Source organism: Platalea leucorodia (genome assembly GCF_965183815.1).
Source record: "Platalea leucorodia genome assembly, chromosome: 7".
Classification (NCBI taxonomy): Eukaryota; Metazoa; Chordata; class Aves; order Pelecaniformes; family Threskiornithidae; genus Platalea; species Platalea leucorodia.
The window spans coordinates 62,638,528-62,655,859 of record NC_138829.1 but is presented as its reverse complement, the minus strand read 5'-3'; the positions used below and the strand labels follow the sequence as shown (position 1 = coordinate 62,655,859).

The window sequence follows — 17,332 nt, the reverse complement described above, 5'->3', positions numbered from 1 at the left end:
GTATTTCAGAGACAACTGCTGTAAAAGGGGAGGTCGTGGTACAGCAGAAATAGAAATAATGCTATAGCAATGCAGCTCCTCCTTGGCTTGTCTGAAAGAATGAAATTAACTCAGCCTTTTGCAATTAAAAGCATACGCAAGATTCGGGCAGCCTGGCAGATTAAGCATTGAATTGAGGAGCTTCTACACAAAAACTCTGGTCAGGCTAAAAGACTTATTTCTTGTAGCCATTTGTTTAATGAGTTTACATCTGCTGTAACATTCAAAGAAGTCAGTAGAGCTCAAGTGTTTGACAGCTGCTCTTAAAAAAACCAAGGAGGACGCGCTTTGCTCATCTTCCTCGCAGACTTTAGATAAGGATGAGAAATGTGACAGAGATCCACTGGAAAGCCTCAAAGGCAAAATACATGATATCTAGTTTTACTAGATTCTTGATCATTTACAGTTCACCCTAAAACTCCCACACATTTGTTTCTTAATGTCCCTCATGCTCCGTTAAACCTCACTGCAGCAATGTTCCCATAGGAATGTGGCCACTTGCCAGACTCTCTCATGAACATTTCATTAATCTTCTTGGCTCTCATACAAACTACAAAACATTATTTGTTAGCAATTTAACCGTTTTGCTCCCAAATGTGCCAGAAATGTGATCTTTGCTATGCTTTCATTCAAGAAAACACGAGGATAATTATATAGTAAACGAAATGAGTTTTTTTACATTTAGCAAGATACAGTGCCATGAAAGGTAAACTGATTATCTTGTTTCTGGAATGAATTCTTATGCTATCCTAAACACCCAAATCATTCTCAAATGTTAAGATCTAAGTTATACTTAACAAAATACATCTTTAGATACAGTTTTATTTCAGTACATTACACAATAATCTCTGACTTCTTTAATAATTCAGACCATACCATATAATCTACCTACTTCAGAGGATAACTTAACAGAAAATACTGACTGTTTGTTTTCTGGAAGTCTGGCCTGACCCACATCCAATGATGTTGAGAAAAGACTATCACTGGCTTTGCAACAAATATGAAGAGTCTGTTAGCATGCAAAGCTTTGAAAGCACACATGCCTTGCTAGAGAGGAGGAAAATGATTTAAAGAGCAGCTTCATCCTCTGCAGAGCAGGGAGGACTTAATTCTAGATATACTGATACACACCTTTTATTTCATAAAATGGGAAGCTTCAGAGTAGTATCAGTGGATAAAGCTGTCCTCAGGTGCATATAACACTAACAGCATAGGAGCAGATTTTATCACTCAATTTCATCTGGGCTTAAAAAACCAAAAGTATCACATAGACAGACATGCAGATGCAATTCAGCTTCATGTGAGAAGTGTAACCATTTTTTAACTTTGCAGTATTGCAAATAACAACCTTCATATGTGTCAACTCCATGAGTTTTTTTGTAACCGATCTGTAAGAAGTTCAGTTAATTCCTCAGATCCCATTTTCACTTTGCAACAATGTGACTGTTTTCAACAATTTGCTTCCATGGCACTGTATGCAAAGCAGTATGCATCTGCAACTGAGGGGTGAAATTAGGAGTAAAGAGTAAATAAGACTCCAGCCATTTAAGAGGACAGGATCAGAGAATTAAAGGGAAGGGAATGAACAACAGCACATTTAGAGGTCTTTCTGTTTTCTCTTCTGACTTCTGTAAGTGCATACAAGAAACCAAAACATTTGGGCTGTATCCAAACTCAGGCACTTTTGAGGTTTTCCCAGCACTTTTCTGGCTTAATATTGCTCTGCAATGTAATGGGCAGAGACATGCAGCCATACTCTCCATATTGTGCAGTCATCAAATTGCAGTCTGTGTGAACAGACACATATTTGACCAGCCATGAATGAAGCAATGGCCACAGGCTGTTTGCTGGGTCAGAATTTAGATTTTTTTTCTTAGAATAATCCTTAGGGGAGAAGAAAAAGGTCTTGCAAATTATGTTGCAGAATGTGCTGGATTGTGGCAATAACTGATGCACGCTCTTTCAATCCTACCTTTTAAAATTGTAGCAGGGAGATGAGTGGGGAAGCGTTATGAGTGTGTCCATAGAACATGAGAGGTTGATGATAGAAATAAGAAGCTCTACCAGTTGTTGCATGCAGCAAGATAAAGAAACCATTCAAAGCTTTTAATGTTGCTTGGAGAAAAGGAACAGGAATGACATAGTGCTTAAGACCAGTTGGACAAAAAATTTTTGATGAGACAACAGCGTGATCAGCTGCATGATTTTAATTATTTGGATGTTGGGTTGATCAACTACCTTAACCAGGGAGAAGGGACACCTAGAAGTTGAGGTAGGTCATAAGGTACGACCAGATGAAGGGGGGTTTCAGAGCTGGGCATTTTTGAAGGGTTAAAGTAGGTAGGAAAAATTTGGTAGAAAGGCTCATACAAGATTTCAGGAGAGTCAGCGAAGGAGGAAATAACCAATGGAGGGGGCAAGGCACCCAAGAAAGTATCTGTTGTTCTTAGATGGTGATTCGAGACCTGATGCAGCTCTTTTAGCACTGGACTGACAGTACTCATCTGCAGTGTTGCAAGGGTTAAAACCAGGCCAGAGACAAGCACATATGTAATTTGCCATTTGGAATGAGCATTCCCAATTTAGCTTTCAACCAGTGGCAAAGCCTAGTCATAGCAGTGAGATGCCAAATATTAATTTAGGCAAAGCTACGCTGCTATATACTCTTGGAAGCTGTATGATTAGAAGTCGTCAATAGAGTATAACTGACCTAATTTCTTATTTTTATTTCATAACTAAAAGCAACTCAAGGGAACCCTGAGCACAGAGACTTGCTCAACCCACACCATAATTGGACTGGCTGATTGAACTAGCTGGTTGGCTAAAATTGTATTCTGATTAAATTGTAAGACCTTTTTTCCAAATGGCAAAGCTCTCCGCCCTGTAATGCCCGAGAGCCCCATCCGAGAATTACAGTGTAAAGAGAAAGAGAGTGCACAGTGTCAGACAGCCTCTGTTGTTCCCCCCAACAAGTTATAAATAAATATAGGATACTTACAGTGCTCTGTACTAGAGAAAGCCAAGATCAAGGCCAAGTGTCAGTCCTCCCTGAAAATAATTGCAGCATGCAATATAATCCTACATACTCTAGCAATATGTAGCCTAAATAGAAACGAACAGGATAGTACTGGATTGTGGGTGGTGGAATTGTACCAGACCCTGGGAATTTTATGTTAATTAAGAAATGCTGATTAATAGAGAATTGTAAGTTTTAATAAGCCAGTAATAAAAGAGAAACTGTGTTTAAATAACAGGCGTGTCTTGATTCCCTGGAACAAATCTTCTGATTTTTAATCAGGGGAATTCACCTAGTGGAAAATTTTGCCTGACTTAAGAGAGCAGAATTTTTCTCTTGGTGTTACTCACTGTGGTTTAACTCCCTATCCCAGAGGTCTGCCTGGGTAACTGAACCATTGGGAAAGAGGTCTTAGAAGCAGCAGAAGTTACAGTCTTGATACCAAAATTACTGGGTGAGGTTGTGTCATACTAGAGGAGAGAACAGAGGATCACAAGACTTCTGGGGTTAAAGTGTTAAGGTACATGCAAAAGACCAGCAACACAAGATAGTTCAGCTTATTTCCTGAAAGTGCTCAGAAGGCAAGTTACAGGTCTGCTAGGAAAGACATTGTTAAAAGTGCTGGGACTGCGCTGCCCCAGCAAGATCCTTCCTCTCCCACATCAGGATACAACTGCTTCTTGCCCCTACTAGTAGTACAACTACACATAACTTCCTTAACCACAAAGTGAACAACAGCCCCAGATCTGTTCTGTTACTGAGTACACGTGGTAACAGTGACATCCTGAGGTTTGATGCAGGTTTCCTTGTACATATATCCCAAAAGGAGGCAGAGCTGACTCGGAGAAACTTGTCCATTAGTATCCTATCTTGACATCATGCTCTGCACCCTGGTGGATCACACAATACCTTGTAAATTATATAAAGGTGCTCTGTTCAATGGAGGGACATTATTGTAAGCATGAAATAGGAATCCAGACAGTTTTGGTAATCCAACCACAAACAACGTAGGCATAGAAAATCTACTGCGGCTAATAAAAAATGAAAAGCAAGGTCTAGTTATCTGCAGCTGAATTTCAGAAATTAACACTCAAAACTTTCAACTGAGGAATACGCATGTTCCTGAAAAGCAGTGTGACTGTTCAAAATATCAGTAGATAAATCCATACCCTACATCTGCTTCCTACCAACTTGGTAACTTCACAGTGATTGGGAACTGTACAGTGTAGCAAATTCATTGCCAGACTATCCTTCTTACATGGGAGGACAATGTCCCTCCAAGACAGAAAAATCTCTGAATCTGGACGTGGAGCTCTGGCTAAATGAAGCTGAGTCTGCTACGTGCCTCTAATTTCTTTGCTTTGATGGAAGTCCTAATGTCACCACTTAGGCAATGAGAAGGCGAGTTAGGGCTTTATCAGGACTAACTGGCGGCAGGCAGAGTTGAAGGCAGATCTTGATTAAGTGCTCTAAGCAACTGGAATTAAACTGTGGGACTGCAGAGTCTGAGAAGTAGTGGTCCACATGCAAGTTTTCATTTCAGAGCCCTTCAAACTAAGCCCCTTTTAAATCCTGACCTTTTTCCTCCAGCTCTCCTCTTCAAGCTATAAGTAAACTCACGGAACCTGCCAAAGTAGAAAACTAACTTATTAGTCACAGGACAGTTGGTGGCACACAGAGCATACTCCTGATTAATTTATCAGTCTAGGTTATTTTACAGCCAGCTGGCCCACCCTCATTGTGTTATATGAGCATGTTGCAAACTATAAAGTGTTCACACAAAGATACATTTCTCTCTCTTCCCCTCACCCTCTGCTTTTATTCTGTACTTGTTTCTTCAGAGATAGTGGTGTTGTGGGAAGGCTCCATCAAGTATCTGTATGCCTGCTTCTCATTTGCATTAAGAGTCTCCAAGGTGCCATGAAGAAAGTTTAGCATTAAGTAAGATTCAGGCTTTGATTTCTGTGAGGGTCAGAGAGGGGTGGTTTTGTTTTAATTCTTTTTAAATTGTGTAAATTTGATTAGTATTGCTTCCATTTTGACAGGCTACACTCAGTAGTGGCTCAGATTACCTTCTCTGCAATTTATATTTGAGGAGTTTATTTGATTTTGGTATTGCTCTATTAAGAGAAGGCACAGTGACCCAATTAGAAATACTGGATAGGGATCCTGACCAATTCAATCTTTACATTTTATCTTAAAAAAGAAAGAAAGAAAGAAAGAAAAGAAAAGTTCCCAGATAGCAAAATCATGAAAATCACAAAGGGAAGTGCCACCTAAGACTATACTTCTATCGAAAATGTAACCACCACAAACTTGTTTTCCACTTGTCTGAATCAAGACTGGGACTAATTTCCCAATGTGTTAGAATGGTGCATTTCTTTTTTTGTCCTCTTATAGTTTGCAAGGCAAACAAACAAACAAGATTAATTACAATACTTTAACAGTCTGTCAAATAAGGCAGTTCTGTTGCTTACTTTTTAAGCTAGTGCATTCATGGGAATCTTTTTTTTGTAGCATTATCTCATAAAAATACACATGTAAGTTTAGCACAAACCATAAAAATGTATTGTAGACTTCAGCTAATCTAGTATCTTTCATTTGTAAGGAGGATTTGGGTGGAGGCCAAGTTAATTAAAACCAGAATAGAAATGTCTTCTGTTCATATGAGTCATATACCTCTGACTCACAATAGAGTCTGTGCAGCTAATGGGTTAATTTGTCCCGATAACACAGAAAAAATGAAGCTAGAGGTTATGACACTGTTTTAACTGAGTGCTGGTTTCAGACAGTAGATGGGCAAGGTTTTTATGCAATTAAGAATACAGATCTGCTCTAATGATGTCCTTTCTGTCTATTCAAGTGCCGTTACAAACAGTTCAGAGAGATCTGGAGGTACATACGGCTTAGAAACCCAGGCCTGACACCTTCAGTACTCTATTATTGTAACAACATGCACATGAAAGTGTTTAAACTACTGTCACATGGAGGAAAGTCTAAATCACATGCACGTAACTTGTAATGCTGGCAATTTCCTCCTAGCTGATGGCCCTGCAGCACTTCAATGGGAAAAATTCCTCCTCAAGCAACCTAACAAACCCACACACTTACTTGCCTCAGTGGCCTGATGCTGAGCACCTACGTCTTTACCACAAGAAGTGTGGTAATCTTTTAAGCTAACAGCCTTTGTAACTCCTCTGGTCCCTTTTCCCCTGGGGACTGGCATTCCACATCAGCCTCACTGGTAACTTTCTAGCTCCTTGTTTTACACCACAACTTAAAGGCACAGATAGGGTACAGAAAGGGGAACCTGGTTCCTAATTCATGCCTATCATGACCTTCTGTGTGAAGTTCGAGAAGTTCTCTTACAGCTTTCCTCCTCCCACATTCCTGCGAGACTGTGAGCCTTTCAAGACAAGGACTGTATCATAGCATGCATTCATGGAACTGCTAGTGCAAGAAACCCTGTAGGCATGGATATAAACCAAACAGTAATAATAAGCACACCTGAGTTATATCTGCCTACAACTTAGTGCCAAGGTTGAAAGCAGACAGCAGCATTCTGCTACTCTGCAGTTGATTTAGTTATCTGATCTCCAAGGGCCTCACAAGAGAAGACATAAATTATCCTGGTTTTTCAACCCTCATGCAGGTGAAACCTTTAATGAATACAAGAGTGGACAAGAAGCATATATCTTTTATGAGCTAATTTACAAAGTGGCTATAAGGGATCCTTTGAGGAAAGCAGGCCTTAAAAGTAATGGTTTTGTGGGTGTAATTATATAGGATTGTGCTAGGATGTGAAGACAATACAACGCAGGCCTCAGTGTAAATGTGACTGAGGCTTCCCACGGTGATACGAATATTTATCCATTTCTAGGTAAAACAGACTCAAATAAACCACAAGGACTTTTCTCACATATTTAAAGTTAATTCAGTATTTTGCTGAATTGAGGCTACAGTCCTCAGCACCTTGCAAGTTTCAGACCGCACAGGAATATATGTACTTCTTCCCTTACCTAAGTATTGCCACCCAAAAAAAAAAAAAAAAAAAAAAAAAGAAAGGAAAATTACATTAAAAAAAAAAGGAAAAAAGAAAGTTCTGATCACAGTGATTTTCCCCCACCCCCCTGCACGTAATTTAATAGCCCTCATCTGTTCATCTAATATAACAGTTATAAATTTGGCATGTGATCCAATGGACTAATCATTCAGAGACATGACTACAGTCAGCACCGTTCATTCCTGCCAGCATCAAAAGCCCTAAGCAGTGGATGGTGCTGATTAGTCACAGCTGAAGACTTTAGAGCCTCAACATGCTAGTTTAGTATTAATTTTCACCTAACTGGAACAGTGCAAACATCCAGGAGAGGGAGGAATAGTTAAAGCATGTTTTCAGGCTTATTCCCAATAAAACTAAACTGAGCCAAGTAGGAAACAGTCTGTGCAGTCTGCCACAACATGGAGATCTCAGAATTTCTGCTCCTCACACAGAATAGAGGCACCAAGGTTGCAATCCTGGAAAGTCTGTTCAAGCACCTCCTCTCCCTGAAGCCGTCTAAATTTCACCCTTGATTTACATTTGAAAAATCCCTAGCATTTTATGCCTGCACATGTTCGAAGCTGACCCAGTGTCAATGGGACTAAGTAGTTCTAGTTTTAACCTGGCTGGGATCCAAAAATGAGACATAGCACTCAATCTAGTACTTGTGCTCAGAGAAGGCCCAAGAAACCTCAACTGGCTTTACAGACAAAATGCAGTTGTGTCTGCCATTTTCCTAAAACACAGCTTGTAAATGATGTGGTGCTCACCTTCCCATGTGAGCTCACCTAATGGCTAGAGAACAGGGAGAAAGCAGGGGATGAAACTATTATTTGCTTTGCCTGAGGAAACGCAAACCTGACTCAGGCTGCAGGCTGTGTAGGGTAGGAATACCTTCTCTTGGGGCTGTTTTGACAGCAGAGTCCTGGAAGAGAGGAGTGAAAGTGACCAAAGCTCAGCAGGAACTTTGCATTGAAATAGAGGTGATGTTAGTCCTGGTTCCTCTTCAAAATGTGTTTTGGTATTTTAGCACCCTTTGATTAACTAAAATATAGAAGCGGGCCTTACAGGAGGCCCAGAAGACAGGTTCTTCCCCCAAATCCTTTTCCATCTTTTTAACAACCTAACCACCAGTTATGCTCCCTCTTCTGCTCTCTTTCTCTCTCTGTCAGTTAATGTGGAATTACTTTATACACAGAGTTGCAACTTCAGCTTATGAGTCAACAGTGCCCCTCCAACAACACTAAAAAAAAGTATATCACCTCAAATTTATATTGCAGGTTATGGCACTCTTCCAAGAAGGAGGAGAAATAACTCCTACAGGTGCAGAACGGCATTAAAGCCAGATCTTTTATTTTCTGGGTGAACAGTGATGAAGAAATTGAGGTAGTCAGACGGTAACCTTTCTGTTGCACTGCAATGTTTGAAGAAGAGCAAGTCTACTTGCTCTTCAGGATAAAATTCATAAAATTCAGGACAAAAGCCATTAAGTGCATATGGTAGGGCTTAAGACCATGGATCCTAAGCAAGTAGAGATACTACTTTCCAGCCCTGTGTAATAGGGCTGGGATTGAAGAATGGCATCAAAACTCACCCTGTCCTTAGTGTTCCCTGTTGATTAGGCAGCTCTGCTTGGTGGTCTCAGCTTTACAAGCAGACCTAAAGATCAAACACCTGCTTCTGGATTCATTCCAGTAATTCAGTGGCTAAAAATGTTGATATGTAGCACTTTAGATGCCTGTACTTTTGACTGGTTCCAAGTTCTGCGTAGAAGGTCCTGCATTAAAGGGTCACAACAAAAACAAGTTTATAAAAAAATAGATCTCAAAACCTTCCTAAATGCAGTTATTTTCTGAAACACAGTTTAATTTCGATAATTTTAACATCTCACTAACATTTTGTTAAATTTCTAATTAACAAAATTACTCTGCAGAAAATTGCATTATACCCAGCTGCAATATCACAACTAAAGTGCTCAGCACAGCAATGTTAAAGCAAAGGTATACTTTGCTATTTTGAGTCAAATACGGCATTTTCCCGACCTGCTGCTGTTAATCATTTCAAGTGTATGTTTACATGGCTGTTTTTGCCAACCCACTGTCAGCTGTCACCAGCCCCCACAGAAAATAATAATAAACACCAAGTACACCCACAAAGAGGTAACTGAGAATGCGTTAGATGCATAGAGAGGTCTGGAAGCTCTGAGAACATAAACCATACAGCCTTCCTAATTTTTTGTCATACATCTCATAATTTGACACAACAACAAGATACAGTGTTGATTTTCAGGTGCAAATTTTATTGTGGATCATAACAAAGGTTTCAGAAAAAGCACAGGAAAAAATCAGCAATACAGTGTCTCTTACTTACAGAGTACATAAAATATATTCTGTGAAAGCTACCAACTCTGCAGTTGAAGGCAGTGCAGCTTAATTTAAACTAATCCGTATTTTCAGATACACATGTTAAGAAGCAAATTTTGCAAATATCTCAATTAGTTTGATATGGAAATTTAGAACCAAATATTTCAATGACACTAACATCGTTGCAGAGTGTGTAGTACTAAACTGTTAGACAGAAAAGAAAATCTCATTATTGTAAAAAGAAAAAGAGTCACACAGAAAATATTGTCAAAATACATAAAATTAGCCCTAGCAAATGTTAAATGACTCAAAACGTCTTTGGAAAACCTGTGGATGCTGAGGTATGCATAATTTTGGAATTTTGGTGCTGCTATCTCCATTTTTCATGTGATACATCAAAAAAAAAATCTTAAACTAATTATAACTTTCTACAAAGGATTTCTTCAGCCTTTAATTGTACTTTAGCTGTAAAGAGAAAACCCACACTAATTCTTACAGTAAAATGACAAAAGTCTGTTAGGTAACAGTGTAGAAAAACTTGCAAGAGGGCTTCAAGGCACTGTTCTCTCTTTGGGTGCTTGGCACACACACAGGCCATTCATGAAGGCTGTTTTGATAGGAACAAAAGAATAACAAAAACTAGACCTAAAGCTAGTATCTAGTACATTAAATACCATATATATCTTTCTCTAATGAAATAAAACCCATTACTTTTAAAAGCCATTCTGCTTTACAACACTGTGGCTTGCAGTAAGGTGTCTGCTAAATTAATCTGAAACATGAATTTAAAAACATACTTTACAAAAATAAGTAAGAACAAAGGTCAACCAAGTAGCATTTACCTCAATCAATATAGTCTGCCTGAATGTAAACCATTCCCAAGTACTGTAACCCTCTCTAAAACAGAAAGGACCAAACGCTCTGTTGATTTAATGCCACTAGTTTACATGGAGATATGCCAATCAGCAACTTGGTCCACAGTCAATTGAAGTAGATTAGGACCTTATCCAGCACTCGCTGCTCCACTTGAATTCCTGAACTATGTAGCTGCAACGGCTGCTGGCCCCCTATAACAGGAAGATATCTACTGACTAAGAAATGCAAAGAACTAGATATTCTGCAGTCAGCTCATTTAATAAGAAACTTGGTGCGTCTGTACTCCATCGGAAATATAGAGCAATCCAATTCTGGACTTTATGTGTGTGTCCCAGGCAAAACTATGCAAAGATTCCTTCAATACCTTTTTTCTAGGGCCTGTTCTTTATAGCAACTAAATGCCAGTCAGTTGGGAAAGAAATCTGAAAGGAGTTGATCTCAAGATATTGGGATTTTAGATAATTATTTTGACATCTTTTTGACATACTATTAAGAATCTGTAGCTCCTTTTTGAAAAAAATAACAGTTTTGTGTGGTTGACAGAGCATGCCAGGATCCATCAATAGGGAAAGGATGCCCATCTCCAACCACAAAACAAATCTGGATACCGTATTGCTGGATGCAATAGATGGATTAGAAGTCAGAGAGTGGCAGTGGCTTGGATACTACCTGGCTTTAGAAACCTAGCCAAAGCGCTGACATAGCAGCCTCGAGATCAGGGGCTCCCTCTGGGACCAGTAGAGAAACTGGCCTCTCCAGGTGACTGTTCATATCTTATGTGGGCTAAATCCATTGATTTGGATCTATTTAATCATTTAAAGTAATTATAAATAAAATCAGGATTGACCTAAAACTTAAACAATTTCTATCTTAATATAAACAGTGAGGAAAATTCTGCATTCAGCTGTACATCAGTATACGCTGCTACGTATCAAGAATAAAAGCATCATAGGTGTCGGCAGAATTTGGCTCAGCTAACTTATCATTTCGCTTCCCTGAAGGAAGGTGCTGGCCTACACTGATGGCTGAAGAGCAAACTGTCTACAGTAGTAGTCTATATTTCTATAATATTCTCTATCAAAGCAATAAATATTAGATATAATCTGTATATTAGATTTCATATTTATCTGATAGCTATTTAAATCTACACTGTCAAAAATATAAGCAGTGACCCACTCCTACATGGCAGCATATACTATTTGTGTGAATGTGTTAAAACTATCACATGGGTCTATATTTACATAGGACACTCTTGTTTATATAGCAGATTTTAATTTACATAAATTCTTACCATAGGATAGCTAATAGTGTAAAGGTTGGCTATTGTTTAAATGTTTCTATGGTTCTGCATAATTGCATTTCAGCATGAGGATTTCATCATTCTGTGTCAGTTTTATGTTTTTTAAGGATGGAAAATGAAGTCAGACAGACTTCAATATCTCCAATAATGTTATACCAATATAGCACAGGAACACTTATTTTCAAGTCCAGGCAAAAACCAGTTTCACTATTCCTAACCTTTTTCCTTTACATATATAAATCTCCTCTTTAAAGAAAGTGCACTGCTGAAAACAAGGGCAATCAAAATGTTTTGGCATTGCTGAGATGTAAGAGTATTTCAGCTGAGCATGATCTGCAGAAAAACCATCACACATACATTAATTAACAATTACGATTACTACAATCTAGGTGTGCAAATGAAAAACTTACATGTGAAATATTAAAATAAGCTGAAATTGCTGCTGGTATATACATGGGAAGTTCTGTCTCAGTTTGCTCAAAAAATGCTTTGGTAATTCCTATCACTTAGCTTCTCAGCTATTAAAGATATAATGAAAAAATGTTCATTTTCACTGAGGTCAAAATGTCCAGTTATTTACCTGTGTAAAAGGCAAATAATTGTTATTTTCTGCACCTCTAATTTCAGAAACTCAGTTAAAAAATATAGAGGTAAAAAATATTTTAATAAAGATATTTAGAATGCTTATAACAATCAGATAACAATTTCTGAGTTCAGAGAACATCCAGGTATTGCCCTTTGAATTAAATATTGACTTTCCTTTGCACAAGTTGCTATTTACTTCTCAGAATAATAAATTCTGTGCCCCTCCGAGCAGAAGTCAGTATCATTTTGTTATTAAACATCTGTCAGTGTTCATCAAAGACAGAACATGATTGCTTGTCTTCCCTTTACGCTAACATTGCACTGGAAAACTCTACATCAAAAAAAAAAAGCCTGGAAAACTGAAAAATATGTAATGCTTTATATACTAAGTAACACATAGCTGTTATTGACTGTTCTTGCCAGCACTGCATTTCTTCAGATGAAGAGACTCAAGAGCTGACAGATTGCTTTCCTTTTCACCTACACCAGTTCTGCCATAATTGGATGACTATTAACAAGTCTCCTTCCTGCACTAAGCAGTCCGAAGATTTCTAAACAGTCGTCCAGTAATTTCTGCCTAAGGATTTTTTTTCTTTACTGTGTAACCCAGGATCCCAAGAATCTGTGGTTGCATTGGAACACTTCTTTTAGAAAGGTATATGATACTAACATCAAGACTTCTAGCAAATGATTAATTTACTCTTCAACTTATGCCAGTGCAGTTTTTGACGAGTAGCACTTGTGTCAGGCAGTCTCTATCAGCTTCTTCATGGAAACATAACTGGTGCTTAATATCAAGTCTAAGGGAAGAATCAACTCCAATTTGTCTTTTGTGTCTTTGCTAAAGCTAAAACAAAATGGATAACAGCTTATAGTTGGTTATGACTAGAAAAAAGTACTCTTTTAGCCATGTAAAATGACCAAAGAACCTTACACTGTAATAGAGTCTTTACAGATGGGAGTAGTTTTGACCTAAAAGCAGTGCTTTTGTATCTGAAAGGCTACAGGAATGTTTCCAGAAAATAAATCTTATTTTTTTGTGTTAGACATTATGCAGCAAAATACATTCATCATAAAATCAACCAAAGGGACAGATTCTAAATCCTATTTAGGAATAAATCTATACTTGCAACCTGGTAATCGTGTTTAAACTACTAAAAGAAAAACAAGCCATTCTTTTACTTTCTAATACTAGGTAATAATACAAATATTATAGGGAAACTGTATTATACAGGTGTGTTTTCCTGAAATGTGTACTTTGCAAAAAAGATCACTTCCTTGAACAAAACCAAGTGACAAGCTGCAAAGTGTGCTTATGAGGAATGCTCAATAACACATATTTAAAGCACATTATAATAAGTCTGAAGGAATGAGTAGCCACTTCAGTTTGTACCCATAAAATTCAAGCCTAACAGCACTGGAAATATAAATTAATCAGGTTAAGTGCTTGAGAAAGTCTCTTCTTTTTAGCTGTGAAGCAAACAAGAGTATTTAACTGTTTCTCCCCATGCACATTTCTCATAATTAGAATGCAACCAACTTATCATGGATAGAAAATCCCCAGATTAGAAAAGATATATGTAAAAAATATTAAAATAGATACTCAGTGCTGAATCTTCCTATGATTGGCTTCAACGGCTGATTTGAATTAAAGTTACTAAATCTTTTTTTCATTCTTGCTTCACCTACTACAAAACAGTGTGAAGACAGTTATTATTGAGACATTAATTCTCCCAGAATATACCCAAATACCTTCTTCCAAACCTTTTTCTTCATAATTTATATTAGTTTTAAATCTACTATGAAAATAGTAGTGCAAGAATAATCAATTAAAAATTCTTCAGATAAATGGTTTAGTTCCTTTTAGGATAAAGATGCAGAAGAATACCAATGAAAAATATGCTAGTTATGATGCTTTGTTAACACTCCTTTACGTCCCAAATCAATTCTTCACTCCACATTCCTGTATTTGGTAAACAAATTGTACAGTACTCTCAGTGTAGACTTCAAGTCACAATTTACAATATCTAAAAAAAAAAGACAAGGGAAAAGACCATTAGTAACTTCATTAGCTCAAAACGTTTTCAGAAAAAGCGCCTATTCTCTACTCCCTTTCCTTGTTCAGATCCACATCCATGAACATTCGAGTCACAAAGACAGTAAGAAAGAGTAGAAATACAAATAAAGCACAGCTTTTAAACTGGCAACTCAAAAAATCATTATTTCAACCACTTCTAGTTAGGGATACAAATGGCTAATGGTGCTGATGAAAAAATGCGACCAAGGTTTAGATGCCCAGGAGACAAATTGTGCCTAGGATTACGTATATTTATATGACTGAATCTTCGGTTGATTGTGGCCCAAAAGTAATGATTTTGAAAAAATCATCAGGCAGGAACCAATGGAACTCTTCTCTATATGTAAGAATTGCAGGACTTGGCCCATTCTGGGCTGCAACATCCTTTATTAAGCCTGATTTCAGCAAGATAGCTAGAGGCAAGTTTAAATTTTCTGAAGGATCTAAAGAAGCTAGGTATACAAGTGCCCCTTGAAGACACTTGTGAAAATGCTTTGGGTTAGCTGATATACATGGCTGAATCAGTCCTTAGAAACTCAACATCTAAAGTAAAGGATTTATAGGAAACAAAAAGCTAATGAATACCTGCTGTTTCAAAGAGAAGCTGTTGAGAAAGTCAATATTATTTCACAAGAAATCTATAAAACAAACTGACAAGTACTACTGCAGCAGTCTACGCTAGTGCTTCACGGAATATTCAGTCTCAAACAGGGACTCAGAATTGCCCTCAGAAAGAACAGAAAAGAATTAGAATAGAATAGAATTAGAACAGAATTAGAATAGAACAGTCCTATCTCTTTCTGTTGACTGTATAGGAACTCAATCTCCTAACTTTGGTTCTTGGAACTGGCCGTGAAGGTGTAAAGCAGGTGGTGTCCCATTATCTTCAAAACCTCCAAGTAAGCCTAGTAAATTGTGTATGTAATCATCAGATATTTTTGCCGTTATATTTATCTACAGTGATGTTTCTCACAGATTGTGAAGGGTTTATACTTTGAAGAACGAATCCAATCAAACCTATGCATGGTGTCCCAAAGTATGCAAACTTTGAAGGGCTAAAGGTATTAGCTAGACGGCAAACTGACATCCATGGACAAAGGGTGAAAACAATCAAACCTAGATGTTGTGCTGAGACAACACATGGTCGTGAAACCATGGCCAAATGGTTTTGTGGCTCTTAATAAATCAGATCAAAAATACTTGGTACAAAATGAAGAGAAAATGCCAAAAGCTACACAAAGGGCACATTGCTTCCACAACATCATGTTATACGCAAACAGTATTGCAGAGTATAATTCGGGAAATTTCCTCTTTTAGGCCAGCAGCAAGCTAACACCTTCATTTCCTAATACAGAACTTCAAATGAATAAAGAGATAACTTTGACAGGTCTTTGCAAAGTTAACAGGGTACTCCAGCACCACAACAGAATTCCAGAGAAAGGTCCACACTAAAAAGAAGCATGCTCCCAGAGATGAGTTATTTCCATTGCTATATGTGTTTGACCAAAATGTATAACATTTTACTGGTTGCAATTTTCAAAAAGAGAAACTTGAGTTTGGCTTTGATTTACACATTTCAAGAAGTAATCTGAAAAAGCTCAAACTGCAAATGAATTCATTACAGACTCAGTAGATTAATGTTCTAGCCATTTTTACAGTAAAAGGTCACGGAAAGCTTTTTAATACCTTTTCAATTATATTGCAAATAACCCAAATAAACTGTTGACCCCATAAAAATCACTGGTTTTCATACTCATTTATTTAACCACATTCTTTTTTCCACTAAATATGTTTTTCATATTCTAAAGCACTTTTCAGCATATTTTTTCCTCAGGAACCTCAAAGAAACAGTGTAGGAATTTAAAGAGTATTTAGTATACACATTTAGGGTAAGATCCTTTTCAATACTCTTTTGCTCACTGGAAATTTTAAGTACGGGCATTGTGCCCAATGTAACAACACATAAAACAGATGTGTTTTTCCATTCACATTGGGCAGGAAGTTTCATATTAAGCATTTCAATAATTGCACAAGAAATGTCTTATATATGCTGAAATATCCTTATGGCTTGATTTATACTGGAAAAATTAGCTGTGCCCTAGAGCAATAAATACCTGAAAAATTAAATGCCATAAGAATTTTAAACCTCCATGGGGAGTAAGGGATCACAGATACTCTCTGTTTTACTTGGATTCCTAGATTTCACTATTTCCCCCTTCTCTCTTTGACTATTTCAAACATAAAAGTTTGTGATACAGTCACCACTGGTTTAGTTAAGCACGATTGTGGATAAAGAGTTCAAGCAATCAAAAGAAGCAAAAAAAATAGACTGGGTGGGTCCAGACTAAATGCATAGACAGCATAGGCTCAATCCTGAGACATAAATTTTTTTTGCGTGTGTGTGTGTGTGTGTATGTGTGCTGCTGTTATGATCTGGAACTTGGGAGGGATGGAAAATAAGCAGAATGGAGCAGAACTTGATTCAGTGATGTGTGCCTGAGTCTCCAGAGAGCCCTTACTATTAGAAATAAAACCGAGCATTAGCTTATATCAACTCCTCAGGGAATGACAATCCAATATTACAGCAGGAAAAGACTGTGTGCACCATAGAATGTGAATATGCAATACGTCTTGAAAACACATATATTGACTATTGTGGTAGGTAACCAGCAGAAGCCCAGCTACCACCGCTGTTTGGAACAGTGGAGCAGAAGCTGCACGTCCAGCTCCTGCACGGTAAGAAGTAGTAACTTCTCATGGGAGGAACCACAAGAGCACCCTATAACATGGTGAATCATAGAATCGTTAAGGTTGGAAAAGACCCTTAAGATCATCAAGTCCGACCGCTAACCTATCACTGGCAAGTCCACCACTAAACCATGTCCTCAAGCACCACGTCTACCTGTCTGTTAAATACCTCCAGGGATGGAGACTCAACCACTTCCCTTGGCAGCCTGGTCCAATGCGTGACTACCCTTTTGGTGAAGAAGTTTTTTCTAATATCCAACCTAAACTTCCCCTGGCGCAGCTTGAG

General features: G+C 37.9%; 1 protein-coding gene across 1 annotated transcript in view; it reads right to left on the bottom strand.

Annotated features, from left to right (window-relative positions):
- Nucleotides 1-13,762: 13,762 nt before the first annotated feature.
- The window catches only part of PARVA (parvin alpha), a gene marked incomplete at its 5' end in the record, with an annotated part of 64,605 nt that continues 61,035 nt past the window's right edge, over nt 13,763-17,332 (bottom strand). Inside the window, one exon of the mRNA XM_082317727.1 lies at nt 13,763-14,248. Within this exon, the coding sequence (XP_082173853.1) occupies nt 14,172-14,248 (77 nt within the window). The 3' untranslated portion in view covers nt 13,763-14,171. The remainder of the gene's footprint in view (nt 14,249-17,332) is intronic.